Raw genomic sequence first — 21,664 nt, 5'->3', positions numbered from 1 at the left:
TTTGGCAGACTTGAAAAGCACTGTTGATGATATATAATTACTTTAGTGTATTTTTTAGTTTAGAAATATATTGTAACAATTATATCTTTAATATATGATTGTCTATAGTTGGAAAGTAATGTGACACTTTATTTATGACAATTTATGTCACTTGCCTATCTTTTACAGAATAAGAATAACATTGAAAATGCTTATAAAATCCTGATTAAGAAATTGGAAGAATGTCGAGTTTTAGCATTGGGACATCTTTTTGGAAATTTTAAATGGGAAAATATGATGGAAGAGGTACTGAAACTTTAAAAAGAACTCTTGACTTGAACTGTTTAATGACAAAAAAAGATGCAAAAGTAGTACAGGGTCCCCACGTGCCCCTCCCCCAGCTTCCCTGCACATTAGCACCTGGTGTGACCACGTGCACCTGTCCAGCCAGGGTGTTAGTGTCAGTGTAACAATATTAACTAAGCTCAGACATTATTTGTATTTCACTTACATTTGCACTGATGTCCTTTTTACAGACAAAAGGAACTATACTGAGAAACATATTAGCAACAGACTTTAATAGACCACTTTTTCTGATTATCAAAAAATTCCTCACAAATTTTATTTTTTACTGGGTGCTAGTATTTCTCTAATGCCTGGCATTTGAATTGTTTGAGAATTGGCTGTAACAAAGAACTCCACAATTATGAATATATGTACGTATATGCATAACTGGGACATTGTGCTGTACGCCAGAAATTGACACATTGTAACTGTACTTCAATAAGAAAAAAAACAAACTCTGTGATGAACATCTTGATGCCTAAATCTTGGTACACATTTTGTGGTATTTACCTAACCTAGATACCTAGAACTTGAGTAGTCAATTAAAAGTATCAATATACTTAATGATAACCTTATGTTTTACTAAATAGCTTTGCAGTAACTCTGTACCTATTAATATTCTTATCAATAAAGTAAAAGAGAAATGACATGTCATATGATTTCCAGTGCTATTATCATTAAGATATACTTTGCAAACTTGTAAGTAAAAAATATGCTAATTGTTCATTTTGTTACTTAAGAGGTTAGCACTTTTATTTTTATTTGTATTTCTTTGGTGAATTATCTGCTCATCTCTTACTAAAGGCTTAGTTGTTTTCTTATTGATTTATAGGAGCTTCCTACGTACTGAGGTTTTTAATTTCACTGAAATACTTTTTATTTCTCATGGTAAATTTTATTGTTTTAGATAGGAATAGTTATAGTTTTGTGTCATCAAATGTGTGCTTTGTATTTCTTCCAGTGAGATCACTTATGATTGAAACTGTTTTCCTGAACATCCTGGTGTTTCACAATTTCCTTCTGTGATAGGCACGTGAAGTCATGTCTCTGCTTAAGGAGCTGTGGCCGGAAGGGTCTGACATTCGACGAGTTCTTTGTGTCACTTCATGCTCGTTGTTCTTGAGTTTGTACCACAACGTCTTAGAGAACAGGTCGCAGACTCCCGCTGCTCAGAAAACTAACACCCAACAGGTGCGATCATTATTTTGCTGTGAAATACAACACCGTGGTTCTCCATGTTTGAAATTTTATTGATTTTCATTGCCCCAATTCATTTGATTGACTTTATTTCTCTAATTTATATGAACTTCCAAACAAGGGGTGGGGGAGGCGATAGAATTTGTTTCTAAGACTCATTGATGGTGCCGTTACACGATTTGGTGTTTTACTCTGCACGTTTCCCTTAGTCCACGTCTAGTCAAATCTGTCCAGTCCTCCCCAGAAGAAAGGAGCTGGCACTGGTGAGAGCTGGCCACCGTCCGAGGTTCGGGTCTCCTCACACCCCTTCTGCCCTTAAATCCTCACAGTAGCATTTTTAGGGGGCGCTGTGGTTCTTATTTCCCGGATGGGCACGCTGAGGTTCAGCGGGTCCGAGGAGCAGTCCTCAAACCGAGCTGTTAAATGCAGTGTGGCGTGAACCCAGGGCTGTCTCGTCCCGGTTCCGCTGGTCCTGGAAGCGGCAGTTCTGCCTCCCGTCCTCGCCGGGGAGACACGGAAGGGCCGAGCCTTCCCCGGCTGAGAGGCCGCCGCGGCTTCGCTGTCCTGCTGAGCAGCCGTCCCTGCGCTGCGCACACGCGCTCACACACGGGTCCCCCTGCTGCCGTGGAAGATTCTCACTACGGAAAAACGAAGTTTTGTCTCTTTCTTCCGCAGTTTCAGAAATGAGCAGGGCTCACCGTGCTTCTCTTGCGTCCCTTGTGTGAGTCGTGTCCTGGTGGCGCATCCCCACGGGGCTAGGCGGGTCATTTTAGGTGCCACCCAAGTGACCTGCACCCAGTGTCTCTCTGGAGCGGCTCATCCTTAGGCCCGTTTGGCTCCGGGGAGGCGCTGCACCCTCTGCGTCTGGGGCCCCGAAACCCGCGGGCACGGGAGGTGGCCAGGTTACATGCGCCCCCGCCATTCCTGCTCGGACAGGGGACGCCCTCCCAGCCGCGCCGCGTTCAGCGCCAGCTGTACACATGAGGCCCGGGGAGAGGACAGCCTCAGGGAGGGCTCCTGAGCCCGGGCCGCTCGGCAGCCGCGCGTCACCAGGACAGCCCGCCCCCGGGACGTGGGGAGACCGGCCTGCTCGGAACCGGGGCGTCAGTGCGTGACGGCCGCCCGCACGCGGGGAGCAGCTCGTGGGCTGCCCAGGCGTCGCGCAGGGTCACGCAGCGTTCTGCCGCGTCCTTCAGCCTCACGCAGGGTCACGCAGGGTTACGCAGCCTCTCAGCCCCACGCTGCGTCGCGCGGCCGCCGGTCCCTGACGCGCTCTGTGGCTCCTGCAGGGGGAGCGCCGCGGCCCGGCCCTGAGGGAGGCGGAGGACCTGTGCAGGCTGTGCTGTCTCACTGCGGTTTTCCTGCTCCGCGCGCCTCTTCCCCAGAGAGCCCGCACCAGAGTCGTGGCTTCCCGCTGGACCGAGGAAATTCAGACCGCCTTACAGATGGTGAGTGGATGCTCGGCCAGGGGGCCTTGTCTCTGGTGTATGGGAGCCACGTCAGCGCGGGCGCCTGAAAGGGTCAGTGGCCTGGTCAGTCCCTTCCGAACCCCAGCAGCTGTGTTTGCGGTAGGACCGGCCGCACGCTGTCTCCAGCCTGAGGGGACCATCTCTCCCGCTCCGCCTGCGTCAGGGCCGGTGTCAGGTCAGGCCCAGGGTCAGGGCTGGGGCGGGGGTCAGGGCCGGCATCGGGATCGGGATCGGAGTCAGGGTTGGGGTCAGGCCCCAGGTCAGGGTTGGAGCCGGGGCCAGGGCCGGGGTCAGGGCCAGGGCTGGGGCGAGGGCCGGGGTCAGGGTCAGGGTCAGGGCTGGGGCGAGGGCCGGGTCAGGGCTGGGGGCCAGGGCCAGGGCTCGTGGCCCTTTCCTCTGCGCTGCGCAGCCCGCCTGTCTGCAGGGGCGTCTGCTTCTTGCTTCTTCTTCAGCCTGAGCCCCACCCGTGGCCTTTCCCTCATCTCCTGTCCCTGGAGTGTGCGTCTCTGAATAAATCTTCACTCAAAAAAAAAAAAAAAGAAAGAAAGAAAGAAAGAAAGAAAAATCAGGGTTTTGTGATGTCAACTGGGAGAGAACAGTGACCGTCGTGTTCTGCTCTTGAGAGCCGTTGAGGAAAGCAGTCTGATTGTTTATTATTTTCGTCCAGTATTGAGGATATTTAGGGAAAATATGTTGACTTGAAAAAAATAGCGAAAGAAAACCTTACCCAGGAGCCCGCGCAAATCAGTGCTGGTCACCATTCATGTTTCAGTTTATTCTTTTTGGTGTAAATGCGTAGGTTTTTCTCTGTTTGTGTAATTGTTTCTAACATTGGGACTATACATGGTTATAGGTAAAGATATATATAATGTATAGTCTATACTTTTTTTCTTTCCACGTGTTTTCCCAGTTTCTCCCTCACTCCACTCATTCTGTGGTGGCTATTGGCTGCTTTCGATGGACACAGTGCGGTCTGGGAAGTGAAGAGGGCGTTTGCTGTGTTATAGGTGCTGCTGCTCCCAGGTTCTTCGTGTGTGAGTCTTTCCCTTTGATCTGGGGACTCCATGCCGAGAAATGGGATTAGCAGACCTTTTTTGCGGATCTTGACACTTAGAGTCCAAGTGCTCAGGGAGAGTACTTTAGAACCAGTCAGTTAGGAAGCCAGTCCACAGGTGTCGACCCACCGCACACGCGTTGCATGAGTCCTAGGGAGGAAGCTGAGAACCTAGTCCCCCCACCCCCAGCACTGTCATAGAGCCCTGTTTTGCGGGGGAGACAGATACTGAATTTTTAAAATTTACGTTAAGGAGGAACTGCAGGATGCTTTAGTACCCAATAATGGGAAGACTCCACTCAGTCTGAGAAGGATGGCTTCTCCTAAGAAATAAAGAAGTCAGGTAACCCGAGTCTGTTGGTTTGGGCTGGTTTCACTGGTGGTGCCTCAGCGATGTCTGCTGTGGCAGCTCATGGCGTGTGTGGGCAGCACTTCCAGTCCAGGTGTGGAGGGGTGGGCCTGGGTCTGCAGCCGTGAGCACTTCCAGGGAACACAGGATCATGTGCTTCTGCTGGTGTCCAGTGAAAGTACGTTCCTGTGTCCTAAAGCCCACTGGGGAACCCTTTCCTTGGCATTTTCCATCAGGAAGAGGCAGACTGTGGTTCACTAAAGCGATAGAGATACAGTCTTTAGCGCCTATTTAATTCACTTCAGGCATCTTAGTGTAAGTCGTGCCAGGGCAGTACGCTGAGCCTAGGAATACTGTACGTCAGACACTGAAATAATATGATACAGCATCAACAATGTTGTGCTATGAGTTTTGCTGTAAATTTACTTTTGAGAAATACTTAATTTTTTGCCAACTTTGTGTCGGTTGAATTACATGTACTCAACTACTGAATGGTATGTATATATTAATTGTGGTATTGATTTACAGATGTAAAGGAATGCTCTGTATGTGTAATTTTCACTTACCTGAGTTTCATAAACAGTTTTTTAATGCACAGTGGGTATTAAATGAAAAGAATAGTACTGAGTCTTTCTAAATGATGGGATGTTCTTGGGGGACCCTGCAGGACATGCTCAGTGGTCTTGGCTGGTAGAAAACATCGTTCTTTAACTAGAGTGGTGTGGATGGCCAGATATGTGGGAAGAGCACTGTTTATTCCGTGCCCGTGTCAAGTGTGTCCTTGACCTCTGTTACTTCATTCAGACAACACTCCTCATATGTCCTCATTTTATGAATGAAAACCTGGGCTCAGGAAGGCTGAGTGGCCCCTTAGTGGGCAGCTAACAAATGACCAGGTTGAGGTCCTGTTTCATCTTAAGCCTGTGCCCTCCCATGCCCTCTGCTCTCCCCGCATGTTGGGAGTAGCTGATGACCCCTCACCCCTCCTCTGGTCTCCCCCTTCTCTGAGCTTCACTTGGGTAGCACTGGCACCAGGAAGCATAACTTCAGGGAGCCTCGGACGTTTTGGCAGTAAAAGGCATATTCTGAGGTCTCTGGAGAAACTGAGCAGCTCAGCAAACTGCAGGGAGGGTTTCATGTTTGCTCCAATCTTGATACTTGAAGGCCACTTGTGGTGCCTGTCAGATGGAGTGAGTAACGTCGGGGACTTCTGGTGTTCTGTTCTCACACATTATTGCTGACTCAGTGGTATGATGGGGAAGGATCTGTGGCCTGGGGGTGGGGACAGACCTCACGTGCGTGGTTCCCAAAGTAGGGCCCCCTGACCAACAGTATCAGCATCACCTGGGACCTTGTTAGAAGTATAGATTCCTGGGTCCACCCAGACCCATGGGATCAATCTCTGTGGATGGTGCCCAGCAATCTGTCGTATTTAATAACCTTTCCAGGTGAGGCTTGTGCTGCATTTTGAGAATCACTGCTCCGTGGCTCTAAGGAAATCTCCTCAGTTTTTATTTGTAGATAAAACTACAGTTGAGGTGGGAGGTCCCTGCCTTTTTGGTATATGATTTAATCAGGAACCATAGGTAGCCGTCCTGAGTTACCTGGTTGGAGTGGAGCTGCCCAGCGCAGTAGCCAGCAGCCATAAGTGGACAGTGGGCACTTGAGACATGGATAAGTCTAAAAGAGACACCATATTTCAAAAACTTAGTGTGAAAAACACGTAAGCTGTTCTGTTAATATTTTTATATTGATTACACATTGAAATGATAATATTTTGGATATGTTGTATTGAATGAAATAAGTTAAAATGAATTTCAGCTTATTTCTTTTGTAATGTGACATCCAGAAGATTTGAAATAACATTTACAACTTGCCTGTTTGCCTGTGTTACACTTCTGTTGGGTTACTCTGGATGCAGTGCCACATCGATCGAGATGACAGGAGAGCCTGAGTGTTTTATCAGTAAGGGATTTTAGTGCAGAGAGCTGGCCTTTTTTTCCCTCTGAACCTAACTCGTCAGACTCTAACACTGATGAAAGGATGACTCCGCTCACTCAGAGAAGTTATTGAACTCTTGTCTGCCTTGCTCTGTGCTAAACATGCTTGGGGAGACATCCTGCCTGTGACTGGCAGGGACACAGATGCACTTCTGTTAATTCTGTGGCTGCACAATGATGTAGGCTAATGGGAATCTTTGAGTTTGAAGGTTTCAGCATCTTCTAGATCCCTGAATGATCAAATGCTCCTTATTTTTTTTAATGCTCTTTTGACCTGGAAATAAAATGGAAAACATTAAATCCTAAGTAAATATTGTACATTTGAAAGCAATGTTTCTGTAGTCTTGGATTTGTGGGTTACAGTAGGAGAAAAAAATGTATTAGTCATGAAATACAGATTTCTGTGATTCAGAATACAGAACTATGATGAATTCATTTTTTGGTTAGTTTGATTTTATTTTAGCTTTAACCTTGCAAGGTATAAAGCACTCATCATTAACCAGCCCAGAAGGGCTCACATTAGTAAGAAAAGGAGGAGCCTGGCTACCTTACCCTACGTGTTCAAGACCATGTTAGAGTTTACTGCTAATGTAAAAATTGTCAGTAACTTGGTTTTATTTCCAATTTTCAGAAAAGCTGGTGTGACTATTTCATCCTAAGTAATATAAATGTTTTTGAATTTTGGAATCTGAATTTAACTCACCTTTCCGACTTAAGTGATGAGCTTTTGTTGAAAAATATAGCATTTTACTATGAAGAAGAAAATGTTCAAGGTACCACCTTAGTATATTATAATAAGTATACTTTTATCCAGAGGTAGACCTTATAAAGGATTTAAAACTTCAAAATCATTTTTCTATACTTCCAACATATAACATAGCAGTCATCGTCTTTCCACTGTTTGTTTATACATGTATATAAGTTTTACTTAGTTGCAATCAGAGTGAATGCATTTTAAAACATTTTTAACTTAATATTACTCCACAAGTATTGTTAAAAACAATATGTGTTTGGGAAATTGGCATTTCTAGTTAACAGTTGAATTTTCCATTTAAATACATGCATAACATTTTTTCATAACATTAATGGAATCATTCTACTACTATTAGATATTTAGGGAATTTAAAATTTTTTCCAAAGATAAAGCTGATATATATATATACATGTATTATATGTTATATGTAATTAATTTTCTTTTCTTTGCATCATTTTATGAGAATAAATGTTCTGTTTATTAATAGTGAAAGAAAAATAAGACACATTTTAAGAGAAGTATAACTAATTGAGCATTACCGTGAATCAACAGTACAGTGAAGCAACATTACTAATTGAGCAGAACCACTAAGTTTTGGTTCCTACATATTGCAAACACTGGAATGAGTTAGCTACAAATACATTTAGTAATTCTTTACAAACATTCTAACTTTTGAAAACTCATAGTTTTTATTCTGTTTTATTGATTGTAAAGCTATGTGTGACATAACATTTCTTACTACCTTGAAAAATAGTTAGGTGTTCACCATCTGTTATTGTTAGTTAAGATAGTTATAATTTTAATACTTAGCTATCAAATGGGGAACAAGATAAATTTTAAGGTGTGCAGTCTCACAGGCAACACTAGGGATCATTTTCCTTTAGGTTCAGTTTGGAACTCACTGAAAATGTCACTGTTTGACAAGTATTTCAGAGTTCTATGACTTTAGTCAAAATAACTGCATCTGTGTATGTGTGAATGACTTTTAGTACTTACCACTTTTAACTCTTATATAGGTCTACATTTGAATTTGGGAAATGTCATTACGAAGGATTATGAACACCTCTGGGATACTGTATCAAAATTGGTCCGAAAGTTTGATGTTGGAAAGCCATTTCCTCTGAGAACAACAAAACTTCCTTTTCTTAAAAAGGCTCCATCACCGATCAAAGGTAAGAGATCGCTGAATTAATTTGAAAGAAAAGCCTCATCCCTCTGAAAATGTTTTGAAACATTTGAACGTTGTTAACTAAATGTTGCAGATACAAGTATTTTCCTCGTGCTGTGCATTTTCACAATAAATTACCTATATTGTCATATCCTTGGGGCAATAATACTTTGTAATTTTGAAGTTTTATGTTTTGCTTGTAACTAATATTGCTGTCAATTTTAAAAAAAAGCAAGATACATGTGATTTCCATTTCTGTCAGCATGGAAGTGTTAGTAAGTGAAATGCTGGATAAAAGACACCAAACATCTTTGTATAAAATCGTAACTGAGCTCAAAACAATAGGAGGGAAATCTCAGGAGCCAACGAATGAAGGAAGAGATAGATCTACAGATCACTCTGAGAATTTCTAATTATAGGTCTGCTCTCTCAGGAATCTGGGGTTTGGTTTACTCTGTTATCAGGGTCAGGACCACGCTAAGCCAGAAAATAACCTTAAAGTGATCAAAGGAATCTGGCACATTCTCCATAGAAGAGCAACACGATAAACACTGGTTTTACAGGATTCTCTGTGAAATATGAGTGTAAACACAGATTTATAAAACAGCAGAAGAAATAAGTCCCAAGAGAAACAAGAAGTTACAGAAATGGAACTCTTAAGTCCTTCAGGTTTTGTAATTATCCAAAGTAGATTGTACTATATGTGTGTTTAAAAATGTTTAAAGAAATAAAATAGGAAATTTGAAATGTGAGAAAATAACAACACGATACAAAACATTTCACTCACTTTGTAAAGTAGCCAAAGTTGTAGAAATGAAAATACTGTCAGTGGATAGGTTCGAAGCTGACGGGATTTTGCCAAAGAGAGAATTTGTGAACTAGAAGTAGGTCACAAGAATTATACATACAAATAGAGATGACACAGTGTATGCCTTAAATTTACACAATGTCGTATGTCAGTTATATCCCAATAAAGCTGGAAAACATTTGAAAATAACCAAAACAAGCAAAAAAAATAGATACAAAAAATTATAAAATACAAGTTATATCTTCCATGTCTTCATGGAATGAAGCACACTAATACTCGCATTACAGGGGTCCCAGAAAGAGAAGAGAGAGGGAAAGGACCTGAGGAAATTTTTGAAGAAATAATAACCGAAAACTTACCCAACTTGGTAGAGGAAACAGTCACCCAAGTCCAAGAACTGCAGAGTTGCACACAGGGTCAATCCAAAGAGGAGCACACCAAGGCATGTAGTAATCAAATTGACAAAAGGAGAAAATATTAAAATTAAAATGACTAAAATTAAAAGACTGACCATAGCAAGTGTTGGCAAGCTGTGAAGCAGCACTACTGATGGAATGCAGAATAACACAATACTAGGCTTCTACCTAATAGAAATGAAAACATTTTGTCCAAAGACTTGTACATAACTGTTTATGGTGGCTTTCTTTGTGATAGACATTATCAACTAGAAAACATGTTTATATAACCATGCAATGGAATATAACAACAATGAAAAGGACTGAATACAGACCTAATAACTACATGAGTGAATTTCTAAATAATAATGCTGAGTGGAAGAAGCCAGAGAATAGATTGTTCCATTTATATAAAGTTCTTGAAAATGCAAACTAATCTATAGTTACAGAAATCATATCAGTGGTTTATTTCTGGACAGGGTCTAGATGTCAGGGAAGGAGGAAAGAGAGAGATTATAAAGACACACAAGAAACCCTTTGAAGATGATGTTTATATTTATTTTCTTGTTTGTGGTAAAGGTTTTGTGAATATATACATATGTCAAAACATCAAATTGTACACTTTAGATATGTGACCCTTGTCAGCTTAACCTCAATGAAGCTGTAATTTCAAATAAAAAAGATATAACAAGAAAAAATAAGAGACATGGAGGATAGAATGAAGATGTGTAACCTTTCATTCATTTGGAGATTCAGAAGCAGAGAATGAGCCAAGGTGGGTCAGGCAGTACTTGAAGAGATGATGGCTGGGCAGTTGCCTGGATGATGAAACAAGAATGTGCACGTCGAGGGCATACGATGTGTCCCAAGTGGGTCAGTTAACAACTGCACATGCACACTGAAAAATACCCATGCTAGACACAAGGCAACAGAATCACAGAATGTGAAAAATAAGTATTTTAAAAGAATCAAGAGTTACTTACAGAGGAAAAATTTAGTCTGATAATAGACTTTCCCAGTAATGGTGATAGAAATCAGAACATAATGAAATTATATATAATTTTTAACATGTAATTTAAGAATGAAGGAGTAAAGTGGACATTTTCAAAAGTACAAACATGGATTTATCCATCATCCTGTCATGGCTGAAGATATTTCTGCATCATGAATTTCAGGAAGGATAAAATAACCCCAGAAGGAATGTGAAGGAAAGCTAAGGGGAAGTCAGGAGGTAGTTACAAGTATGGTTTTCAGAAGGCAGGGGAGGAATATATATCCTCTGCCCTTAGTCAGGATAAGTCCCCTAGACAAAGACTCTTGAGTTCGAAGAGATGGTTGGCCCCGGGAAGGTCAAATAAGGGAGTGTTAGGTAACACCAGGGAGAAAACATAGTCCATGCAGGGCGTTAACGAGTAGGTTTCCGTGTGGGCAACTGCAGGTAAGTTATACTAGGAATTTTCAAACGGTGTGCAAACCACTTGGGAGATGTCTTACCCAAAGAGCAAGATAGCCAGGGTATTTACCCTGCAACTTCCATCCAGTCTTTGGGGCATGAAATCCTTAGGACGCTGGCTGCACCCACAGCTGTAAGAGGAAGGTGCCCAGGTAGAGTTGTAGGACTCATAGGAAGGTATCAGGCAGACACTGGAACAGCGAGCATCAGGGGAGTAATAGGCAGCCTACCTGGAATTAGGAGCCAGATATTAGATAAAAAGGCATTCGTTAGCCAGCTGTCATATATACAGTGTGCATGTGACATGTATGAACACTGTTGTGTGTGTGTATCCATGTTTGTAATATCCAGAAGGATGTAAGGGAAGACACCAGTGATACCCAGTAACTTCACTGACATCGGTATCTTCCTCTACTGTTTTTTCATTTTATTTTCATAAAAGTATAATGTAAGAGATTTATGAGTGAGACTTCCATGTTCAAATTCCTTGTCCCATAATAAGATATAAGAAAAGGAATAAACATTTGGAAATAGGAAACAGGCGTTTTTCTGTCTATCTATCCATCCATCCACCTACCTACCTACCTACCTACCTACCTGAGTGCTGCCTTTCTTATACACTGCGGTGTTCCAGAGTGTTTTAATGTGGGAAGTAGCTTTATGGGATGGGCTGGAATTGATCAGTGTAAATTTAGATCAATGAAAAATGTTTCTTTCAGTGTAAATTTAGATCAATGAAAAATGTTTCTTTAATGTGAAGTTTTGGAAAATGATGTATAATATGTTTATATGTATAATATGTATAAAAGTTTCACATTTGACCTTGTCTTAATTTTTTACTTGTTTACAGATACCTTCAAGGAAAAGATGCCTGATTTGGGTTTTATTCCAATGTCATGTCAGGTGGTGGATAAGTTTGTTGGAGACATTTTGAAAGATTTGCCCTTCCTGCTGAGGTATGGGGCTCAAAGTGCCTCAGTAAATACCTGGGTGGAATGAATGAATTACTCATTAAAGATTCTATGAAATGTGACATTATTTATAAATAGGGTATGTTAGATGTAATGTGTTTGTAACACATGAGTTTAATATCAAAGCCTTTTGGATCATAACTAGGTTAAAATCAACATGATTTTAATCTTAGAGTAAAATCATTCTACCTGCATGTTTTTAATTAATGAATTAATCTATGAATATTTGTTGATGTTGACCTCACTGTTAGAGATACACAGTGGAGTCTGGGTTCTTAAGTCCCTAATAAACTGCTCTTTGGAGCCTACCATCCACATTCTATGACAGAAAGAGGCAAGGTGGCTGTGATTTTTAAAACAAAAATTTTTTAAAATGAAATCTATGCTGTGTTTGGAGGCATGTGGTTAAAATAAGCATGTACTTCCTGTCATCTCATAGTGACGACCCTGCTGTAACTTCGCTGGTCAGACAGAAGGAATTTGATGAACTCGTGCACTGGCATTCCCACAGACCCCTCAGTGATGACTACGACAGGACAAAGTGTCAGTTCAATGGTCAGTGCTGCGACTCTGGTGAAATAAATTAAGATTGGTTTTACTCTCTTCCTGTTATTTTATAATGAAAAGTTGTCGTGTTATGAGCCAAGAGTTATACTTCTTGAATAATAACAGTGTTCTAGGTGTTTAGAGGTGTGTCAGTAAGGCAGGTGATGGAAGAGCCCCCCCTTGGTTGCTGACGGCCACCTGTCCATGGCACGCGGCTCTCTGGGGAGGAAATGCATGGTTAATGGCATTTATCCCCACAGAAGTTAGAAGCTTTTTTAAGCAAAGACAGCTTGCAGTTTGACACCTGTGTGTTCCTTGACCTCAGAAATATTGAGGCCAAAGGCTTCTGAGCAGTTTCAGCAGCTTTCACAGCACTCAGTTGTCTGCTCGTCACAAGTATAGTGGTTTACCGCCATGGTGCTCAGGTTGGAGGGGCTGCCACAGGAGGCCAGTGTCACTGCTGACAGTATGTCAGTGAGAGTGAGTTAGGGACCCTTCTCCCCGGCTCATCCCATGTCTTCCTCTCACCCTGGTCTACCCCCTGCTCAGCCCCTCCTTCACATGGACAAAACTTAGCATCAGAAAAATCTAGATGTGTACATGATAAGCATGCTCACACACACCACTCACCAGCCCGTTGATGGACACAGCAACCAAGATCCAAAAAAATACGAGGGACTTTTTAGATTAATCCCTAACATCCTTCCAAGTGGTTTGATTTGATATTGGCAGATAAGGATAGAAAAATCAACCCACTGAATTATCCCCTTTAAGTGAGGACTGTAGTTTTCTTTGGGGCTGGGAGCAAGTCATAACTTTGTTGTTGGGGTTTCCTATGTCAATGGATTTTTCCACAGTGACAGGTTTTCTGAGCTGACAAGTTCTTGGCTCTGTGGCTGTGGTCTGGAGTAAGGGTTTTTCTATCAAGTGATGCAAGAAGGCCTAGATGGGTGTCTTCCTGATTTTTCCATCTTCCCCCATTAACCTCCTTCACAGAGCACATGACAGAAGCAGTGCTCAGAAGCTGTCATTCTCTGCAGCATCTTGATGTTTACTTTGAGAGGTAGATGATGAAAGAGTGTTCTATCCCTTCCATCCTTTAAAGAATGAGGCTACAGATGAGAGAGCTTAACTGAAGATTCCCTCTTCAATGGAAGTAATCAGCCTAAATGACTGCTCCAAACTAAAAGGAAAAGTGTGTGTGTATGTGGGGGTGGGGTGGGGTGGTGTGAAGCATCAGTGAGAATGCTGTTGCAAAAATATACTTGTGTTGCATTTTAAGTCTTTTCTTTTTCAGAAAAACTTAGAGATCCTCATTATCTCAGATCTGTGCAAAAGTATCACGTTTTTCAGCGATTTTATGGGAAGTCACTAGAATCAGTCTCTTCAAAACTTCTTGTAACTCAAGCCACCAAGCCCAAGAGGAATTTCTGTGAACCCAAGAGCAAAAAGGCACAGGTAGTTTCTGTTAAGTCTATCCTTTTTTTTTTTTTAACTTTTATTTATCTTGTATTGTTATTTGTTCCATCTCTTTGGTAGTTGCTTTCCATACTGTGTTTTTAGAAAGTAAAGAGTTAGAAAAGATACTTCATGCAAGTGGAAACCAAAAGAAAGTAGGGGTAGCTATACTTATACCATACAAAGTAGACTTTCATGCAAAGACTGTAATAAGAGGAAAAAGGTCGTTATATAATGATAAAGCTGAAAACCTGAAAGCTTTTTCTCTAAGATCAGGAACAAGACAAGGATGCCCAGACCACCACTTCTTTTCAACTTCGTACTGGAAGTTTTAGCCAGAGAAGTTAGGGAAGGAAAAGCAATAAAAAGCATCCACATTGGAAAGGAATAAGTCACACAGTCGCTATTTGCAGATGACATTACAGTACCTAAGAACCCTTAAAGACTCCACCAGAAACCTGTTAGAACTAATGAATTTTATTCTTCAGTAAAATGAAGAATAAAAAATGAACATACAAAGATCTGTTGTGTTTCTATACACTAATAACAAACTATCAGAAAAAGAAATTTAGAAAATAACCCCATTTACAATTGCATCAAAAAAAAAATACCAAGGAATAAATTTAACCAAGGAGGTGAAAGATCTGTACTCTGAAAACTGTAAGGCATTGATGAAAGAAATTGAAGAGGATGCAAATAAATGGAAAGGTTTTCTGTACTCACGGATTGGAAGAATTCTCCTTGTTAAAATGTCCTTACTACCCAATGCAATCTACAGATTGAATGCAATCCCTATCAAAATACCAATGGCATTTTCCACAGAAATAGAGCAAACAATCCTAAAATTTGTATGGTGCCATAAAACACTCTGAATACCCAAAACAATCTTGAAGAAGAAGAACAAATCTGGAGGCATCACACTCCCTGTCTCCAGCTATGTTACTAAGGCTATAGTAATCAAAACAGCATAGTATTGGCATAAAAGTCCTAGAAGAAAGCATAAGTGATAAGTTCCTTAGTATTGGTCTTGGTGGTGAGTTTTTGGCTCTGACACCAAAAGCAAAGGTAACAAAAGCAGAAATAAACAAGTGGGACTACTAAAAAGATTCTGCACAGCAAAGGAGACCATCAAAAAAAAAAAAAGGCAGCCTACAAAATGGGAGAAAATATTTGCAAATCATGTGTCTGATAAAGGATTAACATCTAAAATGTGTGATGAACTCATAAAACTCAATAGCTAAAAAATGAACAGTTGGGTTAAAAAATGTCAGAGTGACTGAATAGATATTTAACCAAAGATGACATGCAGATGGCCAACAGGTTCATGGAAATGTGCTCAACATGACTAATCATCAAGAAAATGCAAATCAAAACCACAGTGAGATACCACCTCACACATGTCAGAATGGCCATCATCAAAAGACCAGAGATGATAAGTGTTGGTGAGGACATGGAGAAAAGGGAGCCCTCGTGCACTGTTAGGAATGTAAATTGGTGCAGCCCCTGTGAAAAACAGTATGGAGTTTCCTCAAAAAAATTAAAAATAGAACTGCCATATGATCCAGCAACCCCACTTCTGGGTATTCCAGAAAGGAAAACAGGATATGGAAGCTCTCTCTGCACACCCGTGCCCATTGCAGCATTACTTACAGCAGCCCAGATACGGAACCAGTGGAAGTGTCCACCAAGGGATGAGTGGATGAAGAAGATGTGGTAGATACATGTACATATTGGAATAGTATTGAGTCATAGGGAGGAAATTCTGCCATTTGTGACCACACGGATGAACCTAGAGGTCAGAGGGAGGCAGATACTGCGTGGTAGAACTTACATATGGAATGTGAAAGAAAAACACGCCAAGCTCATAGGAACAGAGAGTAGAAAGATGGCTCCAGGCTCAGGGGTGGGGAACTAGGGTGGGTCTGGTGAAAGGGGACTGGCTCTCGGCTCCGAGAAGAGCAGGGTCTCAGGAGCTAATGTAACATGTGGCAACTGGAGCTGGCAGCGTTACATCACACCACTGAGATTTGCAAAGAGAGTAGATTTTAAATGTTCTCTCCTTCCCCTCTCTGAAAGATAAATATACGAGGTGATGGATGGGTTAATTAACTCAATGGGGAGGACCCTTCCACAGTGTATATCGAGTCACCATGATGCACACTTTCAATATCTTACAACTTTATTTTTATATCTGAAATTAAAAAAAAATGTATCTGAGCAGAAGCAGAGACTTTTGCTTTAATAGTCAAAAAGTAGCCTCCCCAGGTCCAGCCGGGTGGTCTTGTTTTTCTCCTTGTGGTGACCCCCTTCTTTTTATTTTCATAGCCAATTTTATTGTTAGTGAGACCACCCAATGACAACTGTGCCTTTTTTATTTAGGGCTACAAAAAAAGCTTCTTCTGGGTTTTGTTTTTTTTTTTTTTTGAGAGATGTTATAAAATAGAAAGTTTGCACAAATTCCCATTATATAGTGTAAGGTATAAAGACTGAAAAAACATCTCATGCTTTTCTTTCTTTTACACTATCGGAAATTAAATTATCTCATGGGGATTAAACAACCTTCACACTGTATAAATGTTCTCTTCCAGCAACAGTTTAGTAAGTCTGCATGTTCTAGCTAAAACAAGCACTGTGTGGCAAAGAGCCAAGGGTCACCTTGTCCCCTTGAGACAGAGCCATGCTAGCTCCACCTGGGACAGTACCTCTGGGAGACCAGAGCACTGAAGATGACCCATTGATGAGAACTGAACTCTAAGAAAGTGATGAAACTAAAATGACTTCATTACAGGCAAGGCTTAGATACTGGTATCATGGCTGACCAGCGCAGTGGGAGGTTTGTCAGAATTCTCTACGGGTGCAACGGTTCTCTGATTTTCTCTGCAGATGAGTAAGTCAGGTTGGTAACAACATATCAGAAGTGGATCCCTGTTGTGTTTAAGTAGGTCAGAAATGCTTGTCCAGATGGAGCAGACCTGCTCGTTTAACTTGTTCCTTCTCCTTCCTCCTTCCCTTTGTGCTCTTGCCCGTCTTCACTCACTCGTCAGACAGTCTGAGCTACATCTTCTGTGCTTGGGACCCAACAACAACTGTCTCAGGGAAAGTAATCTGGAGATACAGCACGGCGCATAGGGTCATGGTGGCCCTGTGCGTGATGAGGCTTCTGTAGAGATGCTGGGCGGAGGGGGCACAGGACTTGGGCTTGAAGAGTTGGGAGAGGTTCTGTGGAAGAAGCATCTTGATGGACACGTAAGGGTCGGGGGTGACCCTGGCGGGTAGGAGAGGAAAACCAGTCCCTGAGAGAGTGGGAGACAGGAGGCCCATTTGCTCTTCGGCTGATAACCTACAGCACTCAAATCTAGGAGATGCTCTTCAGGGGCTTTACTGTCATCCAGGTGGGTTTCCACAGTATTCAGTTCACAGAGGCTTCAATTTTAAGAAACAGACAGTGAACCAAAAAGTGTGCCTTTTCAAGAATAAGAGGGTGGTCAAAATAATTAGTATACACTTACTTAAAAATACCATCTCATTCATATTGCTAACTTGTTTTATGAGACGATTCTTTCTTTTTTGGGCAGGAGACCAAGGCTGAAATAATCACTAGAGAGAATAAGAAGAGGTTACTTGCCAAGGAGGAGCAAAAAGAAGAGAAAAAATGGGATGTCCTGTCATTTTCTATTGAGGAAGAGATGCAAGAGAATTTGAGCTCTGGAATAAAAAACCTGGAAGACTTTCTGAAATCGTGTACAAGTAGCTCGGTGAAATTTCGGGTAGAAATGGTAGGCTTAAAGGCCTGCTTGAAAGCGTGGAAAGAGCATTGCCGAGGGAAAGGTGTGTGAGTGGATGCTCATTTGTTTGCTTTAATAAATTGGAGAAGAAATAAAAATGGAATGATGACAGCTGTCCCTTATTAAGTGGAAATTTGTGGGAGAAGCCTTAGGTGCATTATGTCATTTTCTCCTTGCAGAGTTCCTCTAAGGCTGATTTTCTCTATTTTGTCAATGAGTGCTGACCTTTCAGAGAGGGCCCCAGTAGCAGTTAAATATACAGCACATTCATAAGTGAATTCAAATCAAATTACAGGCAAAGTTAGGTCTACAGATAACCGCGTACAGAACTGTGGGCGTGGTTCAGGGGACCAGCCGAGACGGTGAGTTTCCTGAGGAGGGTCTGTCCTTCATCTCAGATCTCAGCTGCAGACTTTTTCTTTCTGAGTGGAGCGTGGATCTTGTTTGCCTGGCTTGCTGAGTCCTTCCAAAAGTGGCTGTGGTTTCCACATGCTTTGCTTTACTGCTGCTACAGTAGATGGCAGAAAGGAATGGGAGAGGCAGGAAGAGGCAGGTGATGGAGAAATCAGGCAGGGTGGAGATGTGCAAGTTGACAGGAGGTGCGACAACCAGGTGCCTGATGCCTCTGGATGGACAGCTCTCTCCTGCACCTCACTGGTCTGACTCTCCATTCTCTCCATGCTGGAGTCTGTTGCACCCGTGGCTGCCAGGTTCTTTTTTCCTTCTCGTTCTACCAACTTCAGTCTGTTGAGCAAAGTTAGCCTTTCACTGTGGCCTTCATCACCGTGAGAAGCACATGACTTGGCCTGTGTAGCGCTCACTCAGACACTGCGTCAGGATTTGCAGTTGGCTGCTAGTAAGGGGCTGAGGGTTAGCAGTGGCTTCTGAGAATTCTGGATTAAGTGTGTTTTGTAGCCTTTATAGCATCTGTAGGTGTCTGGCAATATTTGTTAAATAGATAAAATGTAGGGTGATGGAAAGAAAGGTGGAATCAAAACAGCTCTGACAGGTAGCGCAGGAGAAGGTCAGCAGTGAGGAGGAGCAGGAGGGATGTGTGGGACTGTGAGGAAGTGGTGGGGTCACAAATTGGGGGCTGGAAGTTGTAACAGGCTGAGGGAATGAAAAGGCTGCAATGATCATGCCACGTACTTACCCATTAGGCCACCATTAGGATTCAAAAAATGTTGCCAAGGTTTTAACCAGATATTTAAAGTCAGCTGATTATTTTTCTTTGAACACAGTAGAGAAGGAATGAAAATAATGGATGGAGAAGAGATTTGTTCCCCAGAATTTATACAAACTCGGGCTTTGATGATCTTTTTTCTACCATGAACTACAAGGTGTTTCTTTTCCTCCGGCACTCAGGCAGCTACATTGCAATTATCCGTGGAGATGATGAAGTGTGTGTAGTTGCTCTTACAACATTTAATTTTATTCCGTTGTCTGTACTCCCAAACCTCCATTAATGCTTAGACAGTGAATTTAATTGGGTCAGATTGGTAGCCTGATGACTAACCTTGGATAATCAAATATTTATTGCTTTTGATGGGCTTTAAAACAGTTTTGCTGTTTTGCTGTTTGTTCTTTGCCCAGGTGAAACCACAAAAGATATAAGTATAGCTGTTCAAATGATGAAGAGGATCCACTCTGTGATGGAAAAGTACCCAGAACTTTTGCAAGAGGCAGACCAACAACTCATAGCCAGATGCCTTAGGTATTTAGGATTTGAGGAGTTGGCAAGTTCTGTGCATCCATCCCAGGTAATGCTTTCAGAATAGCTCCACTTTAGTTATTAGGTGTACATAAAGTGTCTTGTAGACACCATGACCTCTTTTAGATTTTTTTTTACTGAAAATATTTACTCTAAGTTCTTAATCATTGTTAGTAATCTAGCTGCCCCAACTTGAAGTAATCCAGAGTTAGAAAATTGTGCAGATGCTCGTCTGGACAGACAAATTAAATGCCAGATAATCTCTGCAGACCTTTAAAATCGGTCCTGTGTTTGATTCTAGCAAAACATTTAAAAGCTGTACTGTGATTGCTCAGTTGTCTTTATATCAGACTAGCTCAAATATCATGGTGGGCATGTGAAAATCTTGATGTCTGCTAATTATTTACTCTTAGTTAAGGTGATGATTTAGGTGGGAAAATATTTCTTCAATAAATATACAAATCTAAAAGGTGTGGGTGCTTTTCTCATAAAATTATTTAATTATTTTATTAAAAATAATATTTTAATCATTTAAATGATGTAATTTTTGTGTTCTAAAGCTGTACATTTTAGCAAACGTGGTTTAAAAAACAATGCCAAGAATCCAAGTGACAAATGGTAGGTCTTTTCTTTTTTGTTGTTGGAGTATAGTTAATTTACAGTGTCAGTTTCAGGTGTACAGCAAAATGATTCAGTTATACATACACATACATATATACATATTTTTTTCAGATTCTTTTCCATTGTATGTTACTTCAAGAAATTGAATGTAGTTCCCTGTGTTATACAGTAGGACATTGTTGTTTGTCTATTTTATATATAGCAGGGTGTATCTGTTAAATGGTATAATTTAAAATCACTTTCAAAATGGACTTTTAAAATAATATCACAGGTCACAGGAAATGACATAAAAGAGAAGAAAAAGAATAAATACTCAGTTGGCATTGGGCCAGTTCGGTTTCAGCTGCAGCACATGGGCCAGTATTTGGTACGAGAGGAGAGGAAAGACCCAGACCCCAGGGTTCAGGACTTTATTCCTGACACTTGGCAGGTAATGACTGAATGAAATGGACATTTTTGTGTTTTATCATTAAATTTGATCTGAGGAACTTCTCATTATTGTGGCTCTGCACACCATGTTTGGCATCAACTTCTTCATATTGAGTCATGCCATTGAAAATGATTCTGTCACTGAAAATGTCAAATGTAGACTTTTTTCCCATGTAGAGAAAGTGAATTTTTCATTTCGTTCATTTTTCATAAACAGACTATTTTCCTGGAGGTGCTGTGATGGATTCTTGTGTGTATATTTGAAGTTCTGTGTCATCCAGCTGTATCGTTACAGAGCTGCCCCAGGGTTTTCCAGTGTCAGTAGGATTTCCTGTATGAATACAGATGTGTGCACAGAGACATTTGGGAGTCCAAGCAGTATAGAAAAGTGTTTGGATGTTTACATGTGGCACCTGTGCCAGGGTAGCTCTTCTACAAGTAATGTAAAATTAATATTGATGGGTATAAAATTTGGGGTAAAACTGTGTGTTTCTGCATTGATTCAACCTTATAAGACTGCCTTGAACCTTATAAATTAAATGTTTCCCTACAAGAGTGGAGTTTGACAGGTGCAGTCTAATAGACTGTTTTCTGCAGATCCGGGCTTTGTCTTCCTTGTGTTGATGGTGGCAGGTGCCTCAAAGTCCCTGCTTGTTGTTCAGGAGAGGGAGAACCAGAGCCTGCCTTCCTCAAGTGCAGGCTCAGTGGGGGGCTCCCCTCGCATCCCTCACGCCCTGCAGTTCTGTGCCTGCTTCACTCTGGGGTGTGGACCTGGCTCAGGGAGTGAATGGGATGGGGCTTGGGGGTGTTCTTTCACCTTCTGCCCATCACACAGGCTTATGGTTCTGTGACTGGGCATCATTTCAAGGAATAAAAGCATGGGCTGAATGGCTGTGAGCCTGTTTTAATGAAGGTCCCACACACCTCCAGTGTAAGGACCTGGTGTTCTCTTTAGAAAGTAGAAGATAGGTAGTGAAATTATTAGTCATTGATGTTTCTTCTCCTTCACTACTTTCTCCCTGTCACAAAGACGCACTTTGGCTCCTTCTTAGATCCTCATTTTTCAGAGCCGTTGTGCACTTAGTGATGAGTAACCAGAAGGAAGATCTCCACATGGACGAGGTACTTGGTTCAAACTCACTCTCGGCACTTCACACACAAGCCCGCCCCCA

General features: G+C 41.6%; 1 protein-coding gene across 1 annotated transcript in view; it reads left to right on the top strand.

Annotated features, from left to right (window-relative positions):
• LOC102536570 (probable ATP-dependent RNA helicase DDX60) overlaps positions 1-21,664 on the top strand; it is a 71,781-nt gene that overhangs the window by 8,572 nt on the left and 41,545 nt on the right. Inside the window, exons 5-15 of the mRNA XM_072943650.1 lie at positions 169-285; positions 1,354-1,515; positions 2,811-2,969; positions 7,025-7,166; positions 8,164-8,319; positions 11,822-11,927; positions 12,382-12,497; positions 13,786-13,946; positions 17,522-17,774; positions 19,325-19,491; positions 20,335-20,493. Coding sequence (XP_072799751.1) covers positions 169-285; positions 1,354-1,515; positions 2,811-2,969; positions 7,025-7,166; positions 8,164-8,319; positions 11,822-11,927; positions 12,382-12,497; positions 13,786-13,946; positions 17,522-17,774; positions 19,325-19,491; positions 20,335-20,493 — 1,698 coding nt within the window. The remainder of the gene's footprint in view (positions 1-168; positions 286-1,353; positions 1,516-2,810; positions 2,970-7,024; positions 7,167-8,163; positions 8,320-11,821; positions 11,928-12,381; positions 12,498-13,785; positions 13,947-17,521; positions 17,775-19,324; positions 19,492-20,334; positions 20,494-21,664) is intronic.

Source organism: Vicugna pacos, chromosome 19 (genome assembly GCF_048564905.1).
Source record: "Vicugna pacos chromosome 19, VicPac4, whole genome shotgun sequence".
Classification (NCBI taxonomy): Eukaryota; Metazoa; Chordata; class Mammalia; order Artiodactyla; family Camelidae; genus Vicugna; species Vicugna pacos.
The sequence above is the reverse complement of the archived record's forward strand: the minus strand, read 5'-3'. Positions and strand labels throughout refer to the sequence as shown.